Here is a 26,610-nt window from a genome sequence, read left to right on the forward strand (position 1 = left end):
CCATTAACAGTTACTTTTTATTCTGCTCTTCTCCCAGCCTGGAACAACAATTTCTTTTAAACTTCACTTGTATGTAGATTTTCCTCTTGAGTATTCCACATAAATAATAGTTTTGGGATAGACTCTCACATAGTCTAGGCTAGCCTTGAACTCAACTAGATGCTGAAGTTGGCCTTCAACTATTGATCTTCCTACCTCCATCTTCTGGGTGGGATTACAAACGTGTACCATCTTACTTTTCTTTTTTTCTTTAGACAGATTTATGTGATCCTGGAATCTGCTATGTAGCCCAACCTTGCCTGAAGCTTGCAGTATTTTGTCAGCTTCATGAGTATATGATTACAAATGTGGCACCTCACTTTACTACTTTTTTTAATGGCAAAATAATTTCTTTACCCCCTGCAATAGGGTCTCATGTAATCAATAATCAGTGTTGCTGTGTAGCTAAGGGTAGGTAACCTTGAACTTCTCCTCCTGCCTCTATCTTCTAAGTACTGTGGTTATAGGCTTGCACTACCATGCCTAGTTTTTTTTTTTTATTTTTATGTACTAGAGATCAAACATAAAGCTTTGTTCATGCTAAGCAATCCATCTACCAGCTGAGCTATAACTTCAGACACTGCAAAATAGTATTTAATGTGGTTATGCCACATATTTTCCTCTTTTAAAAATGTTTCCTTAGCATATATTATCCATAAGAGTGGGTCTCTGTATGACACTTCTATACATGTATATAATGTATTTTGTGTTTGTCATTCCCTGCTGTCCCTCTACCATACATGCTAACGCCCTTGCCATTTCTACTTTCATGTCTTTTGTGTGTGTGTGTGTGTGTGTGTGTGTGTGTGTGTGTGTGTGTGTGTGAAACCCAGTGAGTTTCACTAGAGTTGTTAACAGGAGCATATTAGAAACCTTGCCAATGGTTCTTTCCTTTCTACCATGGAAGAAAATCTGTTTTTGTGAGTTTTACATCATGTACCCTAGTCCCATTCATCTCCCCGACCCCTCATATCTGTCCTTCATCCTTGCTAACTTCCCACCAAAATATAATACACAGAAACAACAAAAATCATGGAAAATATCTCATCTCATCATGGAAGCTGTAGTATGTCACATTGTGTCCCACAGTATATCCCTCTGTCTACACTTCTGTACTTGGAAATGTTGCAGTGAGTTATTGGTCTGGTTCAAGATCTACAATATTGGGTCCCCATCAGGACTCCTCCAGGTTATCTTGTTGCTCGTTGTTGTGGAGATCCGTCAGCTTTGGATCAGCAAGACTGTCCCTTTCATACATCCCAACCTTTTGAAGATGATACAGATTTTGGGGTGGATGAATTCAGAACCCTGGATTTGGGACTGAGTGGTAGCTGAGCTGGTCAGTTTGCCAGAGAGTCCAATCTTGTGAATATCTTACACAAGTAATCACAACTGCTGTGAGTTCAAGAATAGGTGGAGGCGCATCCTCGTGGACACAGGGGGTGGGGAGAAAGTATGGGATGTGGAACAATCGGAGGGTGGACTGGGCAGGGGGAGGATAAAATATGGAGTGTAAAATAAATAAATATATTTTTTTTTAAAAAGAATATAAAATAAAGCAGCCATGCCATGCCTTGAAACACTGTTCCATACTCTCCTCCACTTCCTGTAGCCACATTGTTTGATGTTTGTTTTTATTCACCAACTGATAGACATTAAGTTTTTCCTTTTTCCTCCCTCCCTCCCTCCCTCCCTCCCTCCCTCCCTTCCTTCCACCTTTCTCTTTCTTTTTTTAAATACTGGGGATTGAATGCAAAGCCTTGTGAATGCTAATTGCTCCATCACTGAGCTAGTTCCATAGCCCCTATTCAGTATTTTATTCAAAAAATCTTCTTGAGACAAGGTCTCATAAAGTTGCTCAGGTTGGCACCGAGCCCACTGTGTAGAGTAATCAAACCTCAGCTTCCTGAGTAGCAGAGGTTATAGTATGTGCCAGTCAATCTAGCTTGGAATCATTTTTGGCTATTAGGAATAATGCTTCTATGAGTATTCATGTAAAACTAATTTTGCCAACATAATGAGTTGACCATTCTTAATTAAAAATCGGGAATCCAGCCAGGCTGTAGTGGCACACGCCCTTAATCTTTGTACTTGGGAGCCATAGGCCAGCCTGGTCTAAAGAGCTAGTTCTGGGATAGCCAGGGCTACACAAAGAAATCATATCTCAAGAAAGAAAATCAAACAAACAGCCCAGAAACAAATATCTGGAACCCAGCAGTATCTTTTTTTTTTTTTAAGTATTGAAAAAAGTCTGAGCCCCCTCCCCAGAATCATGTTTTATTGAATTTATTTTCTGTGCTTAGTATTTGTACATAGTCTTGTGTGTGTGTGTGTGTGTGTGTGTGTGTGTGTGTATGTGTATACTTGTGTATCGGTGTATATGCATATCAGAGTTCAGAAATTTAATTCAATGTCTTCTGTAGTTATTCTTTATTTTTTTAAATGTATTTGTAATTTTAGTTTTTTAATCCTTTTTTCTTTTTTTAATTAGATATTTTCTTCATTTATATTTCAAATGTTATCCCCAAGTCCCCCTATACCCCCCTGCCCTGCTCCCCAACCACTCACTCCTACTTCCTGGCCCTGGCATTCCCCTGTACTGGGGCATATGGTCTTCACAAGACCAAGGGCCTCTCCTCCCATTGATGCCCGACTAGGCTATCTTCTGCTACATATGCAACTAGAGACACAGCTCTGGTGGGTACTGGTTAGTTCATATTGTTGTTCCTCCTATAGGGTTGCAGACCCCTTTCATTCCTTGGGTACTTTCTCTAGCTCCTCCATTGGGGGCCCTGTGTTCCATCCAATAGATGACTGTGAGCATCCACTTCTGTATTTGCCAGGCACTGGCATAGCCGCACAAGAGAGATCTATGTCAGGGTTCTGTCAGCAAAATCTTTCTGGCATATGCAATAGTGTCTGGGTTTGGTGGTTGTATATGGGATGGATCCCCGGGTGGGGCAGTCTCTGGATGGTCCTTCCTGTTTGTTTTTTTTTTTTAATGAGTATTTTACTTACATGTAAGAATGTGCAAGCACTTGTTTCCCCTGGAGGGCCAAAGATGGCAATTGAATTCCCTGGAACTGGAGTTACAGATAGTTGTGAGTTGCCAAGTGGGTTCTGGGAATTGAGGCCTGGTCTTCTGGAAGAGCAGCCATTGCTCTTAATCTTCAAGCCATCTCTAGCCAGTCATCTTTTTTTTTTTTTGAGACATAATTTCTCACTAAACTAGAGTGATGTAACAAGCTCTTTGAGTCCTCATTTCTCCAAGCTCTGCAGTGCCCAAGTTACAAAGATGTGCTGCCATGCTTAGATTTTTACATGGGTACTTGAGATCTGAATTTAGGTCCTTATGCTTGCATGGCAAATACTTTATCGACTGAGCCTTCTCCTTAGCTCTGAAATCCTTTGAGAGCCAAAGCAACTGTGTAAATAGAAAATTTCACATCATCTAACTAATGTGATGAGATCATGCTCATAAATGTAAAAGTAACTTTTATTCACCCAATGTAAACCTCATCTTGGAGGCTTACTTCCTCTGTCTGCTAACCAAGGCCTACTCCTGGAAGATTCTAGCCTCAATACAATGTTATCAGCCTCTGAGATTTAGTGCTAAATAAGATGTCTCCTTTCTAGCTCTTTCTGAATTCTGGCTGGCTAGTTCAACTCAGCTGTTTTGGCACAGAACTCTTCAAGCTGACTGATTCAATCTGGCTTCTCTTGGCCTTTCCTGAATGGATCTGCTTGGTCTCTTACTAACTGTGGCAGTCTGTCCTTAATCTCCTGGATCCTTCTCATTCTCTGGCTAGTTCTATCTTCACCTGTGTCTAGGTAGTTCTTTGTCTGCATCCTATCTCTGTAAAACTGTCTCCTTCCTCTCTGCACTGCCCCTTAAGCAGCTCTCCTGTCCTCTCTACTCATGAGAGTTGTGCATATTCTGTTCTGTCAAATCTTTCTCACTCAGACATCAGTTTTAAACATAGCTGCTTCCTTCTACAAACTAACTTTACTTTCATTGTTTGGGATTAAAGGTGTGGCCCAAAAGCATGTCTGTATTCCAGCCAGAGGAATTAAAGGTGTGTGCTAAGGTTGAGCCACACCACAACTAGCCACAGTTTTTTTTTTTTAATAAATAACACAATCTCAGGGTATAATAATCTTGAGGTTCACAGTGTGATCAAATACCCTGCAACACATTAAGTGCATTAAATATGTAAATTTTACTTCAGGCTGTTTGTATAAAGTACATTCAGGTCATAAACGAGTATTTCATTCCCAGAATAACTGTTTTTGTCCTCAAGATATATGTCTGTTTATAGATATTACAAAATTTTAAATATGTCTCAAGTCTGAAACATTTCTCATTTGAGGTATTTTATGCAAGGGATATTCGGCTTCTATTTTCAGTTTTCTTGTGTTCTGTTTGGTAGAGGATTGCCTCTATCATGTGGTAACTCCATAGATTGCCTTTTTGAGGAATTGTCAAGCTATTATCAAAGTAGATAATGTGCACTATTTTACATTCCAGGTAGCAAAGTATAAGGGTTCCAACTTGTTCATATCTTCTCAAATACTTATCATTTCTGTCTTTATGATCATAGCAATCCTAGTGTGAGTAAAATAGCAATTTGTTCATATCTTCTCAAATACTTGCCATTTCTGTCTTTATGATCATAGCAACCCTAGTGTGAGTAAAATATAACACCAAGGTTCTACTTTGTGTTTCCCTAATGACTATTAATGTTGACCATCTTGCAAAAATAATTCTTGTAATTTATAGATCTTTGCTTTTTATTTTTTGTGAAATCCTTTACCTATTCTTAAATAGTAATAATAGTATAACTGTTTATAGTTTTAATTAAATCTTTTTTAATTATTAAATCACACAGTGCACATCACACAATGACCATACATGAATTATATTTTTGTACCTTTATCAGATATATTGTTCAAAAACATTTTTCTTATTCTTGAGTTTATCTTTTGACATTATTCTTTTCTTTCTATCCTTTTTGAATTTTTAATTTTTTTCTTTTTTAACAGGAGTTCTCTATGTTGCCAGGCTGTCCTGAAACTCGCTCTGTAGACCAGGCTAGCTTTGAACTCACAGAGATCTGCCTGCCTTTGCTTCCTGAGTGCTGGGATTAAAGGCATATGCCACCACCACCTGGCTTGACATTATCTTTTAATACATTAAATTGATTCATTGACAATTTCACACATACACACATATGCATACTTTATTCATGTCCCCCATTATTTTTTCTTATCTCACTTTCCCTGCTGTTCAATCTCTTCTTCCCAACAAATATCCCTCCTACTTGAACATCTTTTTTTTTTTTTTTTTTATTCAAGGGTTGCAGCTTTAGGAAGGTTGAGAACCACTGCTCTAATGGGTTTCCTGCTTCTGTTTTTTTTTATTTATTATTAGATATTTTCTTTATATACATTTCAAATGCTATCCTGAAAGTTCCCTATACCCTCCCTCCGCCCTGCTCCCCTACCCACCCACTCCCACTTCATGGCCCTGGCATTCCCCTGTACTGGGGCATATAAAGTTTGCAATATCAAGGGGCCTCTCTTTCCAATGATGGCCAACTAGGCCATCTTCTGCTACAAATGCAGCTAGAGACACGAGCTCTGGGGGTCTTTGTGTGCTCCACTGCGTTTATTTTCCAGTGACAGTGACTTCCTCTCTCATAGGAGCTATTAAATTAACTGCCTATAGCTCCCAGAAAGAGTTGAATCTTTTTACATTCTTTGATAGTCTCATAAAATATGAATGTTATTCTGTCCAGTTTATCTGTTTTTCTTTGTTGGCTTTCTTTCCTTTTTTCCTTTGTCTCACTCAGTCTGTGCTCAGTCTATTTCTATATCTCCAAGGCCTCAAACTTGTGATCTTAATGCCTTAAATCTTTTTTGTTGTTGTTTTGTTTTTTTGTTGCTTGTTTTTTGAGACAGGGTTTCTCTGTATATCCCTGGCTGTCCTGGAACTCACTCTGTAGACCAGGCTGGCCTCCAACTCAGAAATCCACCTGCCTCTGCCTCCCAAGTGCTGGGATTAAAGGCATGCGCCACCACTGCTCGGCTTTCAGTCTTTTGATTGATATGATTATATCTACAGGTATTGGGAATTCAAGGAAATAAGTATTTATAAGTATTTTATTGGTTTTTTTGACACATTGCATTACTCAGACTGTGCTGTCTTACCATGTAGTTCAGCTAGCCTTAAACCTATCATCTTCCTGCCTTAGCTTTCTGAGTGCTGAGATTATAGGTATGTGTCACTGTTTTCAGTTTAGTTTTGGTTATTATATTTAGATATTTTATTAAAATTGAGTTAATTTTTATATACAGGTTGAGGCAAGAGTCTAGTTTTATTCTTTGGCATGTAGACATCTGCTTCTTCCAGAGAATCCTGAAAACTTTGCTCATTGAATTTTCTTGATATTTCCTCTCTGTCACTGTTACTGGTTGATTTATAGTTCAAGTTGTAGTTTAGTGGGGGAGTATTATCTAGTATGTCCAAGATCCTGGGCTTGCTCCTCAGTATTGCAAAACCAAATATCAAATGTAAAAACAAACCATGAAAAGTCAGCTGAGCATATATGGGTTTATTTTTGGATCTTATATCTTCCATTGATTTATATGTCTCTCCTTATGATAATGTGTACTTTTTTGATTACTATATACTTATAGTAAGTTTTGAAGTTGCGATTTGTCAGTTTTCTAACTTTGTATATCTTTTTCAAGGTTGGTTTGTTATGATCCCGTGAATTTTTCATGTGAATTATTAGGTTCAGAATTTGCTTTGTTTTTTTAGTGGTTCTAGTTGTTTATTTGCTCTAGTTTTGTTTTGATCTTAGTAGTTGCTACATTGTGTGTGTGTGTAACATCACAGATTATTGGTGATACTATTTTATCAGTTTGAAAGGTTTTAGGTGTACCTAGAGGTATAAAAAACAGTTTGGAATACTAACCAGTATGAGAGATAAAGGAGGGTCATGAATCTTCTGGATAGATGAATGGAGAAGGGAGATGAATATGGAAAGGATTTAAGAAAACAATGTTGCAAAATTAGAGGCAAGGGGAGGGAATAATTGTGTTTTAGTAGTGTGCATTTTAGAGTAGTTCTAGCAAAAGAGTGATGTTCTTTTAGAGAAGAGAGGGTAAAGCAACAGAAAGATAATTCGAGTAGGGAGTGATGCATTAACTTCATAAGTTGATTCTGTTCATGTTACTAGAATGATAGAGTAGGCTATGCTGGTTATTGCCACAGTAAAAAAAATATTTTAAATCATTGGTAAGCTATTTTTAAGGAGTGAAGGTTATTCTTACCCTCTTGCTCTTACCCTAGCCCTCCTGCTCCCCCCTCCCCCACTTTCAACGTGGCCATGGCCAGCCTCTACTTCCCTACTCTCTCCCTCTTTCTGCCTTTCTACAATAAATGCCTTTAAAACAATACATACATACATACATACATACATACATACATACATACATACATACGTACGTACATACATACGGAGTGAAGGTTAAACTGACCAGGCAGTGAGGTGTCCAATGAAGAAGGCCTTCTGCTAGCTGTGATTTTTGCCTTCTTTGTACTACAGGATGGATACATGCTGTGTTAACACCCGTGGACTGCTTAGCATTCGGAGGGAACTTCTTACACAGTCTTAACATTGAAATGCAACTCAAGTGAGTTCTCACATTGTCTGTTCTTGTGTGCTATAGTCCTTGTGTAAGTCCCTTGAGTAAAGAATGCAATATAGTATGATGAAGACAACAAGAAAGGAAAGTATCTTGGGCATTTTGGTTCTTTGCTTTTTAAAGACAGGGTTTCTCTGTGTAGCCCTGGCTGTCCTAGAACTCACCCTATAGACTAGGCTGACCTCAAACTCAGAGATCTGACTGCCTCTGGATCCCAAGTTCTGGGATTAAAAGTGTGCAACACCACTGCTGCTGGACAGTATCTTGGTTCTTAATGACAATTTGACAAGGTTAACGCTCTTTCTTCACTTGGTTGTTATACCTTTGGGCAGGTACATAATCTTTGATTTCAAAGTTTCTTTGTATATAGGGCTTTACAGGGTCACTATATTAAATACAGTGGATACATAGCACTGAGAATAGCACTTGGTACATAGTAGGTGCTCAGTAAATAGATTCTTTTTATAGTCATTATGTTTCCTTACAGGGCTTATGAAATTGAGAAGAGGCTGAGCACAGCAGACCTTTTCAAGTTTCCCAACTTCGAGACCATCTGTTGGTATGTGGGAAAACATATTCTGGACATCTTTCGAGGTATGGTTTTCCTTATCAGCTATCACTTTTGCTAAGAGAAAGGAGGAAGAAGAGGGATTGTAGAAATTGGGAAGAGGAGAAATGGGAGGTGAAAGCTTGCTGCTACTGCTGCCTTGCTGTGTATATTAAATCATTAATATCTTAAATATATACTATAAAATGTCCCAATAACCAAGATATAAAACTAGGCTAAAGGTCCATGAACGCTACTTAGAAAGAGAGACAGAGACAGAGACACGCACAGAGAGAGACAGAAGAAGACTAGACATCAAAGTAGAAGGGGCCTATGAGAAGCAAGAGGGAGATTTAACAGAAGTGTCCAACCCTGTGGGATAAAAGATGCATACAGCTGAGTGTGGCCAAGGACAACAGAAAATGGGTCCAGCATGAAATTGTAAACCGACTTAAAATGTTTTGAAGTGTTTTTGCAGTTTGTTTTGGTAACTCAGTTGCATGGTTATTTAGTGTGAACTTTGAAGATAAAACATTGGGTTGCAAAGTCAGAAAATTGGACATACTTGGTGAGGGATGGGCAGAACAAAAGGGTAATGCAATATATATAATATGGAAGTAGAAGGTGAGACTCTGGGGTAAGAAAGGGGAAAGACGAGGGCAGTGAGTTAAGTATGAATAAAGGACACTGATATAGTTGTTCAAACTTTGTATTTTTTTATATTAAATAAAAAAGTAAAGTAATCATAGCTATTATACCATAATGCTTACTTTCTCCACCAAAATCATCCATAATTTCTGGAAACCACTAATCCCTATAATTTTGTCATTTGAAGAATAATATATAAATGGAATTATATCCCATGACTCATGAGTATCCCGGATATGCCTCCCTCAGGGATAAAACCCAGTCTTGATATCCTGGCATCACTGTGGTCCCGGGTATCTACCCTGGTAGAAACCAGCTTGCTGGTTTTCATCTTTCTTAGTCTTGTCTGAAATAAAGTGAGTCCCTTGCTTGGACCTGATAATTGATTCTTCAAGGTGACTAGGCCAGAAGGAATCAGTATTGCAGTTACAAAGGACCTCATAGCCTAGTGAGTACAGTTTCCTACTCAATACTTCAAGCCCTTACTCTGCCACTTTGACAGACTGTCATGTAAGTGTTAAAACATGGAATAACTAATGACTCATTTACCTATTGTGACCAGCTTAGTACAGTAGAAAATTCTTTATAAAGCATAAAATTGGTTGTTAATAACCTCCTCATGAAGTAAAGCAGAACATAGACAATTTTGAGACCTAAAAGGCTGAATAATTTAATAGAAGGAACACAGGCCTTATATTCAAATGGATACAGATATATGTTTTGACACATCAAGATTCCTCTTAGACCTTTAGTTTCCTGAACTATAAAGTGAACTTTGCTTACAATGTAGATATCAGAGTTAAATGACAGCTGCCTAGTGGGTAGTAAATTATTAAGTTTTCAGTAAGTGAATACTATTAATATAACAGATCTAAGGGTGTGCCCAGAACCCTCAGCATTGTCTTTGGTTGTCTGACAAAGGTAACAAGTCCTTCATTCCTCTGAATAGATATATTGACACTCTACCTTTTTATTCCTGCTTTAGGCTTACGAGAAAATAGAAGACACCCTGCCTCCTACCTGGTCCATGGTGGTAAAGCTCTGAACTTGGCATTTAGAGCTTGGACAAAGAAAGAAGTAAATATACTTATTTATATACCTACTTAGTAGTTCTTCCTTCGATAAAGGTTACGGATAGATGTTTGGGGAGTCATAAAATCAAAGAGGCAAATAGGCTCCTGGGTTAGAGTGGAAAGCTAGGCTAGGAGCCTTTATTTCTGATTTTAAGAAATAATACATATGCTTATTCCTTAGAATTAAAAATATATATGGTTGTAAAGAAAATCTTCACCTGTAATTTTAACTGAGAGGAATTAGCATTAACATTTGGATGTATTTCCTTTTGGTCTTTTATGTGTGCATTATATTTTTTCCTTTTAAGTTATGTGTGTGGGTGTTTTGCTCAAATGTAAGTGCACAACATGCATGCAGTGCCTGGAGAGATCAGAAGAGGGTGTCAGAGTTTCTGGAACTGGAGTTGCAGGCGGTTATGAGTTATTATGTGGGTGTTAGGAATTAAACCTCTCTCCTCTTGAAGAACAGCTAGTACTCTTAACTGCTGAGCCAACTCCAGCCCCTTGTGTGTACTTTTGAGGGCGCTCCAGGTAAAATTGGAGCCCTGCATATGCTTTGCACCTTGAATCTCTGGACCCCACATGTGAATTTAGAAACATAATTGGTATTGCATTATTTATTCAATTTTGTATCTCATTAGATTGGCTTAATTTTCTTGTGTTACTTAAGTTCCCCATAAATACTGAATTGCTACATGCTATTTTTTCTCAGGAATCACCTGGTTATTTGTTTATAGTTGCTTTCTATTTGTTTCTTATTGGAGGGCTGTCGTTACAGCAAATCATACAGTAAATATCCGTAAGCATATGTCTTTGTTTCTTATCTCTTGTTTATTCCTTCAGGATAGATTCCTGAAAGGTCAATTACTGGAGCAAAGTATATGGAAAAAAAAGAAAGGTTCTTGATGCCTACTGCCAAAATGACTTTTTAGAAAATTTCCAATATTCAACTATCTGAGTATATAACATCTATAAATGATAATTCTTATTATCGTTCTTAAGCTCTCTATGTACTGATTTGGAAAGATCTCCAGAATTTGTCAAATGAAGGTACAGAATCATCTATAGAAGCAACCATATGTAAAAAGGGAAGAAGTAAGAATTGTGTTTATATATGTTCATATTCGCCTGAAGACACAATTTGCAGGGACATAGAAGCTAATGAAAAATAGTTACCAATGGAAGAAGGTAGAATGATAGGGATTTTTTTAACATATCTTTTTAATTATTTAATTTTTGAACCATCTAAATATATTTATTTCCAAATGTTCATTTAAAAAATTCAACCTTAAATGGAAAAATAACATTGAATTTCTTTTCTTTTGACTGAATACTCTGGGTCATGGGGCCTGCCCTAAGGTGTGGTTAATATAACCGGTGAGACTACATTGGGGAAAAGTGATTTCTCCTTTGTCAGCAGGTATCAATTGCAGATAACTTATATTGGCTAGGGGTAGGAGTTCATGTTGATTTCCACCCCTTTGTGTGTTTGTATGTGTGTGTGTTTCTGTGTTTCTTATTTTTGTTTGTTTTAAAGAGAGAAATAGAACAAGTTGGGTGTGTAGGCTCTGGGAGGGAGGGAGATACATGATCAAAATATACTATATGAAAATTGTTTTCGAAGACTTAAAAAAATCAAAGAAATGCAAAAGTAGAATAAATATTAAGACAGTCTCAGGTTTCAGATTCTCTCTAGTTTCCTTCCTTCCGTATAATCACCTAAAGGGATAGTTTCAGACCTTGTAGTGGTTTAACTTATGCATCAATCTCTTCATTTTGTGTTGCCAACATTCCCCTAATATTGTAAAACTTCATGTTTTGGGATTTCCTTTGTTCCCTAATCTCACAAACACCTGGCCTTTAGCCTGTAGTTCTGTTTTTTCATCTTCCTCCATCCTCGCTAACTTCAGTGTTATTGCTGATCCTTACTATGAAGTATACTTCAGACTGACTCTTCCAGGAACACCAAAAGAAAGTGAGTGTGTAGTTCGTAAGCACTCATATCCTGAGTCAATATGGAGCCAGAAACCCAGGAATAGCATGGCCAAAGGGAGCTAGAGGAGAGCGGAGCGCCTTTAAAGGGGGCACAAGCTCATGGAAGAAGACTTCTTTGAAGTATAGATGATTTGCATGCCCTCCTAGCCTAGAAGGGCAGGAACCATCAAAGTTACCCAACTTTATTTGGATAACTAGGGGAGGAATGGGAAGACTCTATCAAGGGCCTTCCTTATTCATTCATAGAGTCATTCATTCAAATAATTACATGTTCTGAGACCATTCCACATATTGGGCCAGTCCATTTTTATCAGTTTTTCTTTTGTAGTCCATGCTATTAGTGACTTAAGAAATAGTTGCTTAGCAAAAGTTTACAAAAATGTTCTCCTTGGTTATATAGGGCTTATATTTTTAAGTTCTATATTTAAGTCTGTAATCCTCTTTGTTATTTCAAAAAATGTATTAAAAGTTTTTGGTTTTGTTTGACCTATGGATATCTGGTATCTAATTGGTTCCTTATCAGTTATTGAAAAGATTGTCCTTCCTTCATTGCTTGCCCTTGGCATGTTTGCAAGAATTCAGTTGTCTTATGCTTCTTATTTGACAGGCTTTGCCAGACCACGAGGATGAGATCCCAGAGACAGTGCGGACTGTACAGCTCATTAAAGATCTGGCTAGGGAGATCCGTCTGGTTGAAGTAAGAAGCATGGGAGAAGGGAAGGCATTTGGGAAGGGCTGGAGACTCAAATGGCAGGTCAGAACTTTGTAGCTGCCATAACGCCTAGGGGAGGAGTGAGAAGACTCTAGCAAGGGCCTTATTCATTCATTTAGTCATTCATTCAAATAATTATGTGTTCTGAGTACATGCCACACACTGGGATAGGAATGATATAGTGCCTGTCCATAAACTCACAGACATACTTGACCTCTGTGAAAGTGTTTCCTTATCTCTAAAATGAGATTAATGATATCTACTCAAAGTTGTTAAGAGGATTAATTAAGGTAATGTGAATTGAAAATTGAGTATAGTTCTTGGCATGCAGTTGGCACTTAATAAATTCTAATGATAGACTATAGTGATAGTTGTAGTTGTTACTTTTAATACTTTGACTTAATCTCTGAATTCTACAAAATAACAAACTCAAGTTGAAGATGATTACAAAGGCATGTTTCAACAGGTGGCATACACCACAAGGCAGGAGGTATAGTAGTAAGAAACTCAGAGAAGCCTGGGTTCTGGTTCCTGCTCTTTCACTTGAAAGCCTTTCAGAGTCCCAGTTTCCTGATCCATAAGCTGAGGAATAACTTTACCGAGCTTTCAAATCTTTGGTAAAATTGAGAGGTAATATAGAGCCCCTCACACAGTGCCTGGCAGAGTAAGTACTCAATAAATGTGAGTCATTGTTATTAATAGACTTTTTAGCAAAGAGAAAACTCAGTGTGGGCTGGTAAAGTAGCAGAGGCACCAGAGAAAAATTGGACTTGAGGATGTTTAAGCTGTCTTAGAAGTCTATTTCGTGTCTAAGAGATCTGTGTATTTGTCGTTCCCTCCCTTCCCTACTCGTCTGTGAATGTCTGTCTTTCCCTCCCTCCCTCTTACTTTCTCTTTCCCTCCTTCCCTTCCCCCCTTTCTTCCTTCCTTTGTTTCTTTCTTTCATTGTATATGTATGTATGCATGTATGTGTATCCATGTTACAGGGTGGTTTGCTTCTAGAATTTGGGCTTCTGTCTTCACTGCTTACAGCATGTTTCACTGTCTACACTGTAGTCTACAGAGTCTACATCCTACCTCATTTTTCTCCATTTCACTCACTAATACCTTTTAGGAGTCAGTCATATGACTATATCATTTCCAGTTCTTACATAATCCAGTTTTATACAAACAGAACTTTGGGCTGGCTAGGAAAAAAAACTCATGAGATAGAACATGACTTGTTCATTGACTTTCAAACATTTTAAAGCAATAGAATACTTTTTTTTTCAAATAAGATCTTATATGGAAACCAGTTTATATAACAAATCAAAGCATAGCTGCTTTGAGTAGGATAAAGGTTAGAGACCTAGAGCTCCCCTTGTTCCTCTCATCTGCCTTCCACATACCATCCATCCCCAAGATTTCTCCCAGGAAGCGCAAAGAAACCACAGAACATCTTTTAAAAATTACCTTTTTAGTCTTGGCTTTTAATTATACAGCTGAACAAACAAGCTCTAGAGCTTGTTCCATCAGATAACTTTCCCTAGGTCAGAAAGATAGCTGGTAGCAAAATTACGACTAGAAACTTTCTTCAAAACTTCTATAGTCCTTATAGTTTCAACCACACAGACAAGTATTTGATTATTTTTTTATTTTGTGTCAGCTAATCTTGGAGTCTTTTCCCTCCAGTTTTGACAGTAACGCTGGGCTTTTTCTTTGCTCGTCTTCTCTTTACTTGTCAATGGCTGGGTAAAGAAATGCCACCCAATAAATGTATGATGGCTCACTGTACAGAAACCAGGGGTGTGCATATGTGGAGCACATATATAAGCCACTTCCTTGGCAGTACCATTAGTGCTGGGAACAGACCTCTGCTCTTAGCATAGAGAGAACACTTGAGTAAGCTCTAACCCCCTCGTGTACTAATACTCTTGTAGGACATCTTCCAACAGAACGTTGGGAAGACGAGCAATATCTTTGGGCTGCAGAGGATCTTCCCAGCTGGCTCCATCCCCTTAACCAAGCCAGCCCATTCCACTTCAGTATCCATGTCCAAGCTGTCACTGCCCTCCAAAAATGGTTCAAAGAAGAAAGGCCTGAAGCCCAAGGATATCTTCAAGAAGGCAGAGCGAAAGGGCAAGCAGAGTTCAGCCTTGGGGCCTGCTGGCCAGTTGAGCTATAATCTCATGGACCCATACAGTCATCAGGCACTGAAGACAGGCCCTTCCCAGAAAGCAAAGGTGGGTGCTGGCCCATGGGTTCAGCCCAACCCTTTCGGGACCCTTGAAAGAGCAGTATTTCAAAAAACCAGGCTATCCTGTTCCATCTCTTAGGGCCCCTGGTGTTTGGCTACCAGTTCCACTCATTTAACAGGCATTTATTGAGTCATTTTCTGTGCTGGGCACTGTGATAGGTGCTGTGGATGGAACTCAAGAGGCTGAGAGGCTAGAAAAGAAGGAAGATAGACATAAAAACAAATGAGTGAAATGCAGTGTGGATGCCACCCATGATCAAGGATATATGTGGGGCTATGAGGCACAGAAGGCAGTTGATTCTATCTAGATAAGGCTTAGGAGCTCTTTGCCAGGTACATGACACTTGAGTTGAATCTTGATATACTCAGGTGGGAATGAGATTTGAGAAAGTTGTCTGTCAGGTTAGAATCTTGAACAGGTCCTTGTCTCCTTCCTCAGGGCTTCACCTTGTCTAAGTATTGTGTTGCCCTATCTGGATATCTAATAATGGTGCCCTCTTCTCTATTTAGGTACCATGTTTCACAAGCTATGCTATGTTTTCCCCAAGCCAGCTATATATTCTCAACCTCCCACTCCTATAATTGTTGGAGGTGGGGGGTTGGGGACAGGCATATCAGAAGGCCTTATGTCAGAGGGTTGACAGATTTGTAGTAAAACCAGAGAAAACTGGCCATTTTGATTTATCTGGGAATCTCAGACTGGTGACAACTGAGCCTCATTCTTCTACAGTTCAACATGAGTGGTACCAGCTTGAATGATTCAGATGATGACTCAGCAGACATGGACCTTGATGGCAGTGAGAACCCTCTGGCCCTGTTGATGGCTAATGGCAGGTAAGATGGGTAAAAGAAGCGCAGAAATAACTGAGATTACCAGTGACGATTAAAATATGGACCTGGGAGTTGGAACATAGGTGCGGGGAGGGCAGTATTTAGGGTAATATCAAAATGTTAATAGATATTTACTTTGTTTAGAAGTCATGGTGGATGGGGGAGAGGTTGGGAGTCTAACTAGTAATTTTGAAAATGATGTTTTATAGGTTTTAGAATTTTAGCAAGTTATTATGGTAGAACTACTAGTAGAAATGTTAGTAAGTGTACAGATTAGGAGCATTAGGGTTTTGGGTTGAGACATGGCTCAGCTGTTAAAAGCACTTTCTGCTTTTACAGAGAGCCCCAGTTTTCAGTACTCACACATGGTAGCTCACAATCATCCATAACTCTAGTTCCAGGGAATCAGATGCCCTCTTCTGATCTCCATGGGCACTAGGCTCATGTGTGATGCACATACATACATACATGCAGGCCAAATATTCATCTATATAAAATAAAAATAAATCTTTAACAAAAGAACATAGGGAATTTTAGTTAAGTTTTATTCACTATATGTATAGAGGGATGGGGGTCAAGGGCAATACAGGGGTGCCACAGCATAGACAGGATGATCAGAGGACAACTTTTGGAAATCCATTCTTTCTTTCTGATAGGGGTTCCCAGAATCAAACTCACTTTGGCAGGTTTTGCATCGCTACGGCTTTTACCTACTGTGCCATCTTGCTAGCTTAAGAACATGCATTTTAAAATATGCTTTTATAATTAAATGCATAGTAATTCAGTTTATGGATTATATTATACACAGTATTGTATAAATGTGTGAGGAAAAATATTCAGTGCATACTGCATCATTGTAATGATATGTGTCTGGAATTAATTCAGATGTTTGCCAGCACAGGTTAAATAAATTATAGCATATCCTTAAAAAAGAGTCCAAGTATTAGAGAATTTAAAAGAATGGAGCAGTTTAATATCTGTTAGCACAAAAAGTTGCCCAAAGTAATGTCTTTTTTTCCTATTGAGATGGGTGTCTCACTATGTTGCTCAGGTTGGTCTTAAATTCCTGATCTCAAGTAATGCTCCAGGCTCCCAAATAGTTGCCACTTATAGACATTCCCTGTTTCAATAGAAGTTGTTTTTTTTTTAATTCATGTCAGTGATTGAATTTAGGGTTTGTATATACTATTGAACTACATACCCAGTCAAACCCCCACACCTTTTTTTTTTTTTTAAGTTCTACCTATGTACCTCAGGGTGACATTGAATTCACTTATGTCGGTTAAGGCTATGTTCATCTTGAAATCATGATCCTTTATATCCTGACTGCTGGGATTGTAGGCATGTTCTACTGCCATTTCTGGCTCGGTACATTTATACGTGTGTGTGTTTGTGTGTGTGTGTGTGTGTGTTTTAATAGCATAATTCATTTTTTTTACTTGTTTTGTTTTTTCAAGACAGTGTTTCTTTTTGTTTTGTTTGTTTGTTTGTTTGATTTTTTGAGACAGGGTTTCTCTGTATAGCTCTGGCTGTCCTGGAACTCACTCTGTAGACCAGGCTGACCTCAAACTCAGAAATCCACCTGCCTCTGCCTCCCAAGTGCTGGGATTAAAGGCATGCGCCACCACCGCCTGGCCAGTGTTTCTTTTTGTAGCTTTGTCTGTCCTGGAACTTCCTCTGTAGACCAGTCTGGCCTCAAACTCACAAAAATCTACTTGCCTACCAATTGCTGGGATTAAAGGCATGCAACACCACACCTGGCCTTAAGATTTATTTTTATTTTGTGTATGTTTTTTACCTTAATGTATATATGTGCACTAGGTTCATGCAGTGCCTAAAGAGACCAGAAGAGGGAGTCATATTCCCCAGAACTGGAGTTATAGACAGCTGTGAGCTGCCACCATGGTGCCAGGAATTAAATCTGGAACCTCTAGAAGAGCAGCCAATTAATCTCTTAACCATTGAGCCATCTCCAGCCGCAAGATATGTATTTCAGTGAAACAAATCAGATTATAAAATAACATGCAGTTGTACCTTTACTTTTAAAAAGGCATACATTTTAGTGTGTGTGGGGGGGTGAAAAACAATATATGTATTTTTTATTTATATTTTTACTTTTTAGAAGATGCTTAAATTTCAGTTTATATGGTTTAAAATTCAAAAAGTTCAGTCTATGGTGATGGCTCAGCGGTTAAAGGCACTTATCACCAATCCTGATGAGACCCTGTTCATCTCTCTGAAAGAAGAAAGCCAGCTCCTTTGAGGCAGCCTCTGGCTTCCATGTGTGTACTGTGACATAAATATACCCTTGCCGTGAAATAAATAAATGTTAAAAAAAAACCCAATATGTGGTAGAGCACGCAGTGAAAAATCCTGTTTATCTCTTTCCTTTTATTTTCTCTATGGACAACCATTTTTTAGTCAGCATGTAAATAGCAGATTTCATTATGACATTTCCCTTTAAAATATTTTTTATTTAAATTTTTTGATACAATATATTTTGATCATGTTTTTCCCTCCCCAAACTCCTCCCAGATCACCTTCCTACCCATTCAAAATCATGTATGTGTACATGCATACTCTCTCTTGCTTGCTTACATTTTTATTTCTAAAAATCAAAAGCTGAAAATCCCGAGAAACAAAACCAAGGCAAAATAACAACAACAATAACAGTAGCAGCAGCAGCAGGATAAAACAAAACAGCTTACTAAAAAATAACATGGAGTTTGTTTTTGACCAACTAATACCTTGCATGAGGCCTACCTTGGAGTATGGTTTACATTCCATTGGAGAGAACTGATTTTCATTTTGCTAGCAAGTATCCCTTGGGACCCCTTGAATCTGTGCAAGTATTGTGGATGCAACCCCAGTCTCTTTGAATTCATATGTGCATCAGTTCTATGTTATCTGGAAGGAACTATTTTCTTGGAATCATCCATTATCTTAGGCTCTTACATTCTGCCTTCTTTCCTGCATAGATCCCTGAGGCTTGAGAGTAGGGGGTCTGATGAAGATACTCCATTTAGAAATGAGTGTTCCAGAGTTTCTTACTGTCTTTATTTGGTCAGTTGTGGGTCTCTGTGTTAATTCTTGTCTACTGAAAGCTTAGCTTCTCTCATGTGGGTTTAATAAGGCACTGATCTGTGGGTATAGCAGTATGTCATTAGTCATGTTTTGCTATGTTCCTTTAGCATAAGTAATTATGATATTTTCATACACATATAATTTTATTTGGTTTATATTTACTTCTCCACTACCATCCTCTGTCCTCCTTAATCCCTGCCATTGATCTGCTTTTCACCAAAAATATTGCCCCTTCTTTTATATATGATGTGTATGTGCATATGTATAAGTATATAAATATAAAGCTAATTATAGATTTCTACGTGAAAAATGTAATAGTTTGTCTTTTTTCCTTATTATTCTCTCTCATTCTACCTCTTCTCTAGATCCCTTCTTTCTAGATATACATCTATGTATTCAAGCAAGTATGTGCATTTATTACATATATTGTGCGTGTTATTCCAAACCTTTGACAGGACAGTGCTTATTTTTAGAAAGTAGGATAAGGGAAAAGAGAACAAACATTTACTTACATAGGATTTTCTCAGTGTTGCATCAAGGTGTCACTCACTCTGTAGTTCACACTGGCCTGCTATTTTCTATGTAGCTCAGGCTGACCTAGAACTTGAGGTAATTCCCCTGACTTAGCCTCCATGATGTAGAGGTTACAAATGAGTACCAACATAACCTGATTTAACAATTATTTTAAAAAATACCTTTATATTCAGTAGTGAAAGTGTAAAATCCAATGTGAAGCTCCAAAGCTTCAGAATGGCTATTCTTAACTGTACATATGTTCACTGAAATGAATATGGATCTGGTTAATTTGAGTGTGTAGACTTTTTTGTTAGCAAGTTATTTATAATTGTAAGTAACATTTTTCAAAAGAATAAAGGAAAGGTTGTTAATAAAATAATAATCTTGGTAATCAGTTAGTCGTGCAGTCCTGAGATTGAATCCCAGTTCGAATATATATTGACTATGTGACATGGAAAATTAATATTTAATATTTTAAAAATATCTCTTTATAGACAAAATTTACTTTAAGATTTGGAGGTGATTAAAACAGCTAGTGTGTTTATCATTCTTATAAGGCATAGTACATATAGTGTTATGTGTTTCTAATAAATGGTAACCCTTATAAATTCATTGATAAAGATGAAAATAAAAGATAATGTAATTATGGCCAGAGGCTAAGTATGTCATGGAGAGATTATTATGCATTTAGAGAATTGGAGGGAAGGAAAGGCAACACAGAGTTATTATCTGGAATTGTAGAATTCAAGAATGAATGCAGGTAATGTAGGAATACAAGAACTCCTAGTCTCTTTGTAGAAAAGCATTCTCTTCAGATCCTAAGGGAAAGTGTATTAGGTCCACCTGACAAGGAACTAAGGGAAAATGATAGATTCCGAGAGCACCAGAACTGCCCTTGGGACTTGAGAACCCTGTTGCTAAAGAGTAATATTGAAGAGAATGTTGAGCTCTGCTGGTTTTCAGAGCTTCTGAGAGGTCTCCTGGGGAGTAGACAATTGTGAGTCCTAAATGATCAATTATAATGACTAGTAAGATGTTATTAGACGCGTTCTCACGACCGGCCAGGAAGAACACCACAGACCAGAATCTTCTGCGGCAAAGCTTTATTCTTACATCTTCAGGAGCCAGGGTGCAGGAAGCAAGAGAGCAAGAAGCAAGAGAGAGAGAAAACGAAACCCCGTCCCTCTTAAGGAGCATTCTCCTTCGCCTCGGACGTGTCACTCCCTGATTGGCTGCAGCCCATCGGCCGAGTTGACGTCACGGGGAAGGCAGAGCACAAGTAGTCATAAGATACCCTTGGCACATGCGCAGATTATTTGTTTACCACTTAGAACACAGCTGTCAGCGCCATCTTGTAACGGCGAATGTGGGCGCGGCTCCCAACATCTCCCCCTATCCTTTTAATAAGAGCAAATAGGCCACCCATATTAATGAGAGTGGAGATAGAGGTCAAATCCCCAGTGTGTAGGTAAAGGAGCCATGTACAGGATTAGCTCTTAGGCTCACAGGCTTTTACCCAGAGCAACCCTGACCTGCTCCCGTGTCGTTTTGCCTGGGGGAAGGGAACTAGGACACTGAACCTTCATGAAAGATGACATGTCTCCCTAGAATAGGCTCATATATGCCGCAGAGCCTTTCCATTGCAGTGCTTAGCCATGCAACTCTCTCGGGCTGCTGAAGCACACTCACTCTATCCCGTGCAATGAGTCTAGCCTCATGGGATATAAGAGCTGAGTGGCCAGCGACCTATTGCCTAAGCATAGATATATCATATATCAGGGGGAGCTCCATGTTCTAGTCCTGCAAGCGCCTGGGCAATAACCACCTTGTCTCTCCTAGTTTGGGCCTTAAGCTTACAGACCAATCAAAGAAGCAACACTAATCCACAGCAAAGTGTATCTCCAAATAATATTAATCCCACCCATTTTTTAAAGAAAGAAAATGCTGAGGAGATCCAATTGGGTAATCCTTTGGTCAGCGACAGGTCCAAGCACGTGGAGTTGACCTGAAGTCTCAATTCCCGAAGGGATCTGTTCAAATTCAGCCATCCAATTCTGTAACATATACTGAAAAAGACTTTTTGACAAATTAGCTGCCCTAGTAAATTTAACATACTGAATGGAAGTAACACACAATCCCGGAAACTTTTGTTTACACCCCAGCTGAGTTATTTGTCATAATACATCTAGTTGTATCTGGACAAGATCTATGAGTTGATTAACCAGCATGAGACCTCTCTGTATCTTGACATTAGCTGAGGCCTGTTCATCTATGACTGTAGTCACTGAGGCTGACAAAGTGTTAATGGTGTCTGTCGTCTGGACCTGTCCAGACAGAGCCAAGGCTGTCTGAATCAAGGCTAAACCCAGTTCCTAGTTAGTGTAAAAAAAACAGGAGAATACTTGAGCATTATACATCACCGTCATTGGGAGTGGAAATGTCGACATTATCCCCCAACGCTGCTCTCTCTTTATTATTGACGCCCTGGACATCACCAAGACGAGGGACATTAGTATTCCCTTGGTCAGTCTGGATTTTTCGGGTGAGTCTTTCTGGTACCCAAAATGGGTTGTCTTTATTCTGTGGGAAAACACAGATAGCTCCCCTGGATCTTATCAAAATAGGATCCGGGCCATACCATTTATTATCAAGGACATTTTTCCATTTAACCATCTCATTGGGCCTATCTGGCTCTGAACAATGACGTTCAGCCGCAGTATGGCCATGAACATCAATATTTAAAAAATTGAGTGTAAAGAGTGCCAAAGACACCGACACTCTTGGTGCTCGGGGTACAGTCTCCTCAAAAGTTCCCCTCTTCTGTTTTATAAGATAGGCTTTGAGGGTGCGATGCGCACGCTCAACAATACCCTGTCCTTGAGGGTTGTATGGAAGTCCAGTCAGGTGGGTTACGTCCATCTGACGGCAGAACTGTTGGAATTTTTGAGACGTATAAGCTGGTCCATTATCAGTCTTAAGGAGTCTGGGTTTCCCCCAAGCACTCCATGCCTCAAGACAATGTTGAATCACATGTGAGGCTTTTTCTCCGGTTAACGGAGAGGCAAACATGATGCCAGAACATGTGTCAATGGACACATGGAGATATTGAAGTTTTCCAAAGGAAGAAACATGTGTAACATCCATTTGCCAGACCTGTAGAGGTCGAATACCGCGTGGGTTAATTCCCACATGAGGAACTGGCAAGAACTCACAGCAGCTTTGACATTGAGTAACAATGTCACGGGCTTCTTTTCTTGTCAAGGAGAAACGACTGCGTAATGTTTCAGCCGTCACATGAAAATTGTTATGAAAATTTCTTGCAGCCTCTACCGGGGATGATAGGGCAGCAGCCACCACTTTAGTGGCCTTATCTGCCAAATCATTTCCCAGAGCCATGGGGCCAGGTAGGCCTGAATGGGCTCTAACATGAGTAATATAAACAGGAGATCTTCTAGATAACAAAACTAATTGTATCTGCTGAAAAATATTGGCAACTCTACTGGAAGGCTTAATCACTCCAGCCACTTCTAAAAGATTTACTGCATTAACCACATAACAGGAATCTGACACAATATTAAGGGGTTCTAAAAAGGTTTTTAAAACTTCTAAGACCACTAAACATTCTACCACTTGAGGTGAATTTTCATTATATTGTTTGGATACCACTTTACCATTAGCCACATAGGCACCTATGCCAGTTTTTGATCCATCAGTATATACCACAATCCCATTTTTAAGTGGGTTTCTTACTGTTATTTGTGGAAACACAACAGATTGATTTTGGGCAAACTGTAAGATTGGATGTTTTGGATAATGGTTATCTATTTTTCCTGAAAAGGAGGTAACTAAAACTGCCCAATCATTAGATGCGGCTGCCAAGGTTTGAACCTGTGCAGCGGTATAAGGTACAATTAAAAGATATGGACTTTGCCCAAAGTGGGTGATTGCTGCTTTTAGGCCTTTAAGGGCAAGCTGTGCAATTGCATCAGGATACCAATCTATTATTTTAGCTGGGGATACGTTTGGATGGATCCACAACAATGGCCCATTCTGCCACAAAACTGCAGTTGGCAATTGTGCTGTCTTAAAGACACACAAACTGAAAGGCTGCGAATCCTCAATACGTTGTAATTGTGCATTCTGTAAGGCCTTTTCCACTTTTTGTAAGGCCTGGTTAGCAGCTAGAGTAAGAGTCCTAGGGGAGGAGATATGAGGATCTCCTTCTAAAATACTAAACAAAGGCCTTAACTCAGCAGAAGGAATCTTTAAAAAAGGTCTGAGCCAATTAATATCTCCCAACAGCTTTTGAAAATCATTTAAGGTATGGAGGTGATCTCTTCTTATCTCTACCTTTTGGGGCACAATCTTATCTGGGGACACCACAGAGCCCAAGAATTGTCCTGTATCAGAAATTTGGACCTTTTCTGTGGCTATCTGTAAACCCCACTGACTTAAAGTTTTAAGTAGAAAAGGATATGCCTTTTGTAGCATGGTAAGGTCTTTATGGCACAGGAGGATGTCATCCATGTAAAGGAGCAAAATTAAAGAGGGGAATTGTTCCCTCACTGGCAAAAGAGCTTCTTGTACATAAAGTTGACACATAGTAGGACTATTGGACATTCCCTGTGGTAAGACCTTCCATTGATACCTCTTATCAGGTTCCATGTGATTAATAGAGGGGATGGTAAAGGCAAATCTGGGCCTATCCCTTGGACACAAAGGTATAGAAAAGAAACAATCTTTAATATCTATAATAATTAAATTCCAGCCACGTGGTAAGGCGGAAAGTACAGGGAGACCCCTCTGTACTGGGCCAAATAAGTTCATTTGCTCATTAATGGCTCTGAGGTCATGGAGCAGTCTCCACTTTCCTGACTTTTTCTTAATTACAAAAATTGGAGTATTCCAAGGTGAGGTAGAGGGTTCAATATGGCCTAATTTTAATTGTTCCTTTACCAGTTGAATCACAGCTTCTAGTTTTTCAGAGGATAGGTGCCATTGAGGAACCCACACTGGGTCCCCTGTTTTCCATGGTATGGGTCGTGCTGCCCCAATGGCCGCTAAGGAAAACCCAGACCCTGTCTGTCTTGGTTTCCATTAGGTGAGATGGGCTCTATCCTTCCCTGTTCTTGATGTCCTAACCCTTTTCCTTCTTTATAACCCATCTTTGCCATGATATTTTTTGCTTTAGCTGAATACCCTCCCGATGGGGCATTTTCATTGGACAAAATAAGGCCCAAATGCTGCATAATATCCCTTCCCCAGAGGTTAACCGGGAGTGGGAGCACATAAGGTATGAATTTCCCTTGCTGTCCTTCAGAGGATTCCCACGTCAAGGCAACGGAGCTTATAGTGGGACATGATTGATATCCTAGGCCCTGTAATGAATGAGATGACTCTGTGGTGGGCCATGCTTTGGGCCACCAATGTGTAGAGATTATACTTTTATCTGCTCCGGTATCAAGGATGCCTTCAAACTCTTTTCCGTTGATCTTAAGGCGGAGCTTAGGTCTATCATTTAAAGATACAACCAAATAGGCAGAATCATTTCCTGAGGAGCCCATTTTCTTTATCTCAGGTCCTGCAGATTTCTCCCTGGTATTATCAGGGAGGAGCAGCAGCTGAGCTATCCTATCTCCTTTACTAATAGAAAAAACGCCTTTAGGGCTTGAGCACAGGACCTGTATTTCAGGGGAATGTTGACAATCCATAACTCCAGGGTGGACTACTAAGCCCTGCAAGGTGAGTGAACCCCGGCCGAGAATAAGGCCCATGGTTCCCGGGGGCAAGGATGGTATAGGCTCCACCGGCACCGGCTGAATACTCATTTGAGGCATTAGTAGGAAGTCGGAGGCGGCACGCAGGTCCACCCTTGTGGGTCTTCCTGGGTCGCCTCTCTGACTGCTTCCTGGGTCCTGACAAACCGGTTCCCATATCTTTGAGGGCCCTGGGACCGAGGGCCCGATGACCCGTTTTTTGGCACATCAGTTGATTGACTATCAGGTGGGGGAAGGACTCTGCCCTTTATATCCCTCACAGAGCGACACTGGTCAGCTCTATGATAACCCTTGCCACACTTAGAGCAAAGAGTGAGAGTCCCTCCCTGTTTATCTGGAGCTCTGCAATCTTTCTTAAAATGCCCAGGCTTTCCGCAATTAAAACATGTCCTCTGATCATTTCTGCTCATGGAGCGGTTCTGAGATTGGAGGATGGCGGCCGCTAAGCCTGCATTGGTGAGAGGTCCCCCAAGCTCTCGACAGACCCTGAGCCAGTCTTGTAAGCCTTTGTTCTTTCTTGGGGCTATGGCCGCTCGGCACTCCTTTGTGGCTTGCTCATAGATTAGCTGTTCTATCAGAGGCGCAGCTTGCTCTGACTCTCCAAAAATACGCTCTGCTGCCTCTGTCATTTTGGCCACAAAATCTGAGAAGGATTCCTGAGGTCCCTGGATTATCTTTGTTAACTGACCAGTGGTTTCACCTGCTCGGGAGAGCGCCTTCCAGGCCCTAATAGCCGTGGAAGAAACTTGGGCATAAGCTCCCCAATGGTAGTTTGTCTGATCAGCAGAATAAGCTCCCTGACCCGTTAACAAGTCAAAAGTCCAATCTCTCTGCTCTGGAGTCAAAGCAGCTGCGTTTGCTCGGGCCTGCGCTTGTGCAGCTTCGTGCCAAAGCGCTCTCCATTCCATATATTTGCCCATACTAGGGAGAGCGGCTTTTACAACCGTTTGCCAGTCGGCAGGAGTTAGTGCCATGCCGGCGAGCCTGTCTAACTGCACCAAGGTAAAATTAGCATTGGTTTCGTATTTACGGACCGACTCGGCAATTTCTTTAATTTGTAAGTATTCTACCGGAGCGTGGACACGCCCACCCTCGGCTCCTTCAAAGACCGGAAATGCCTGTTGTATTTTCCTTTGTTCCTCTCTGGGAATGAATGAGTCTGCGCACTGCCTCTCTGCGCACTGCCTCTCTGCGCATTGCTGACGCACTACGCAGGGCGGGGGCTCCGCATAGGGCGGACCTTGAAACCGACTGCCCTGAGGCCAATCAGCAAACTGGCCTTCGCCAGCCGCTTTTGGCTTTTTTCTTGACCAATTAGCTGGCTGGTAATGGGCTGCTTCTTCCTCCCAGTCTGTTTCCTCAGAGGAGGATTCTTCACCTGCTTCAGAGCTACTAAGAGCTGGCTCCCCGAGCCCATCCAGCGATGAGCACAGGCTCCT

General features: G+C 39.9%; 1 protein-coding gene across 9 annotated transcripts in view; it reads left to right on the forward strand.

Annotated features, from left to right (window-relative positions):
• The window catches only part of Phf8 (PHD finger protein 8), a 113,219-nt gene that overhangs the window by 37,079 nt on the left and 49,530 nt on the right, over positions 1–26,610 (forward strand). For 5 of the 9 annotated variants that reach the window (XM_006528875.4, XM_030251372.1, NM_001113354.1 and 2 more), the window contains exons 9-14: positions 7,653–7,740; positions 8,240–8,346; positions 9,933–10,024; positions 12,623–12,712; positions 14,647–14,949; positions 15,694–15,797. In XM_006528875.4, coding sequence (XP_006528938.1) covers positions 7,653–7,740; positions 8,240–8,346; positions 9,933–10,024; positions 12,623–12,712; positions 14,647–14,949; positions 15,694–15,797 — 784 coding nt within the window. The remainder of the gene's footprint in view (positions 1–7,652; positions 7,741–8,239; positions 8,347–9,932; positions 10,025–12,622; positions 12,713–14,646; positions 14,950–15,693; positions 15,798–26,610) is intronic. The other 4 variants (XM_006528878.4, XM_030251373.1, XM_006528879.4 and 1 more) reach the window with 1 other exon arrangement.

The sequence above is a fragment of the Mus musculus genome, chromosome X, assembly GCF_000001635.26.
Source record: "Mus musculus strain C57BL/6J chromosome X, GRCm38.p6 C57BL/6J".
In the NCBI taxonomy this organism is placed as follows: domain Eukaryota; kingdom Metazoa; phylum Chordata; class Mammalia; order Rodentia; family Muridae; genus Mus; species Mus musculus.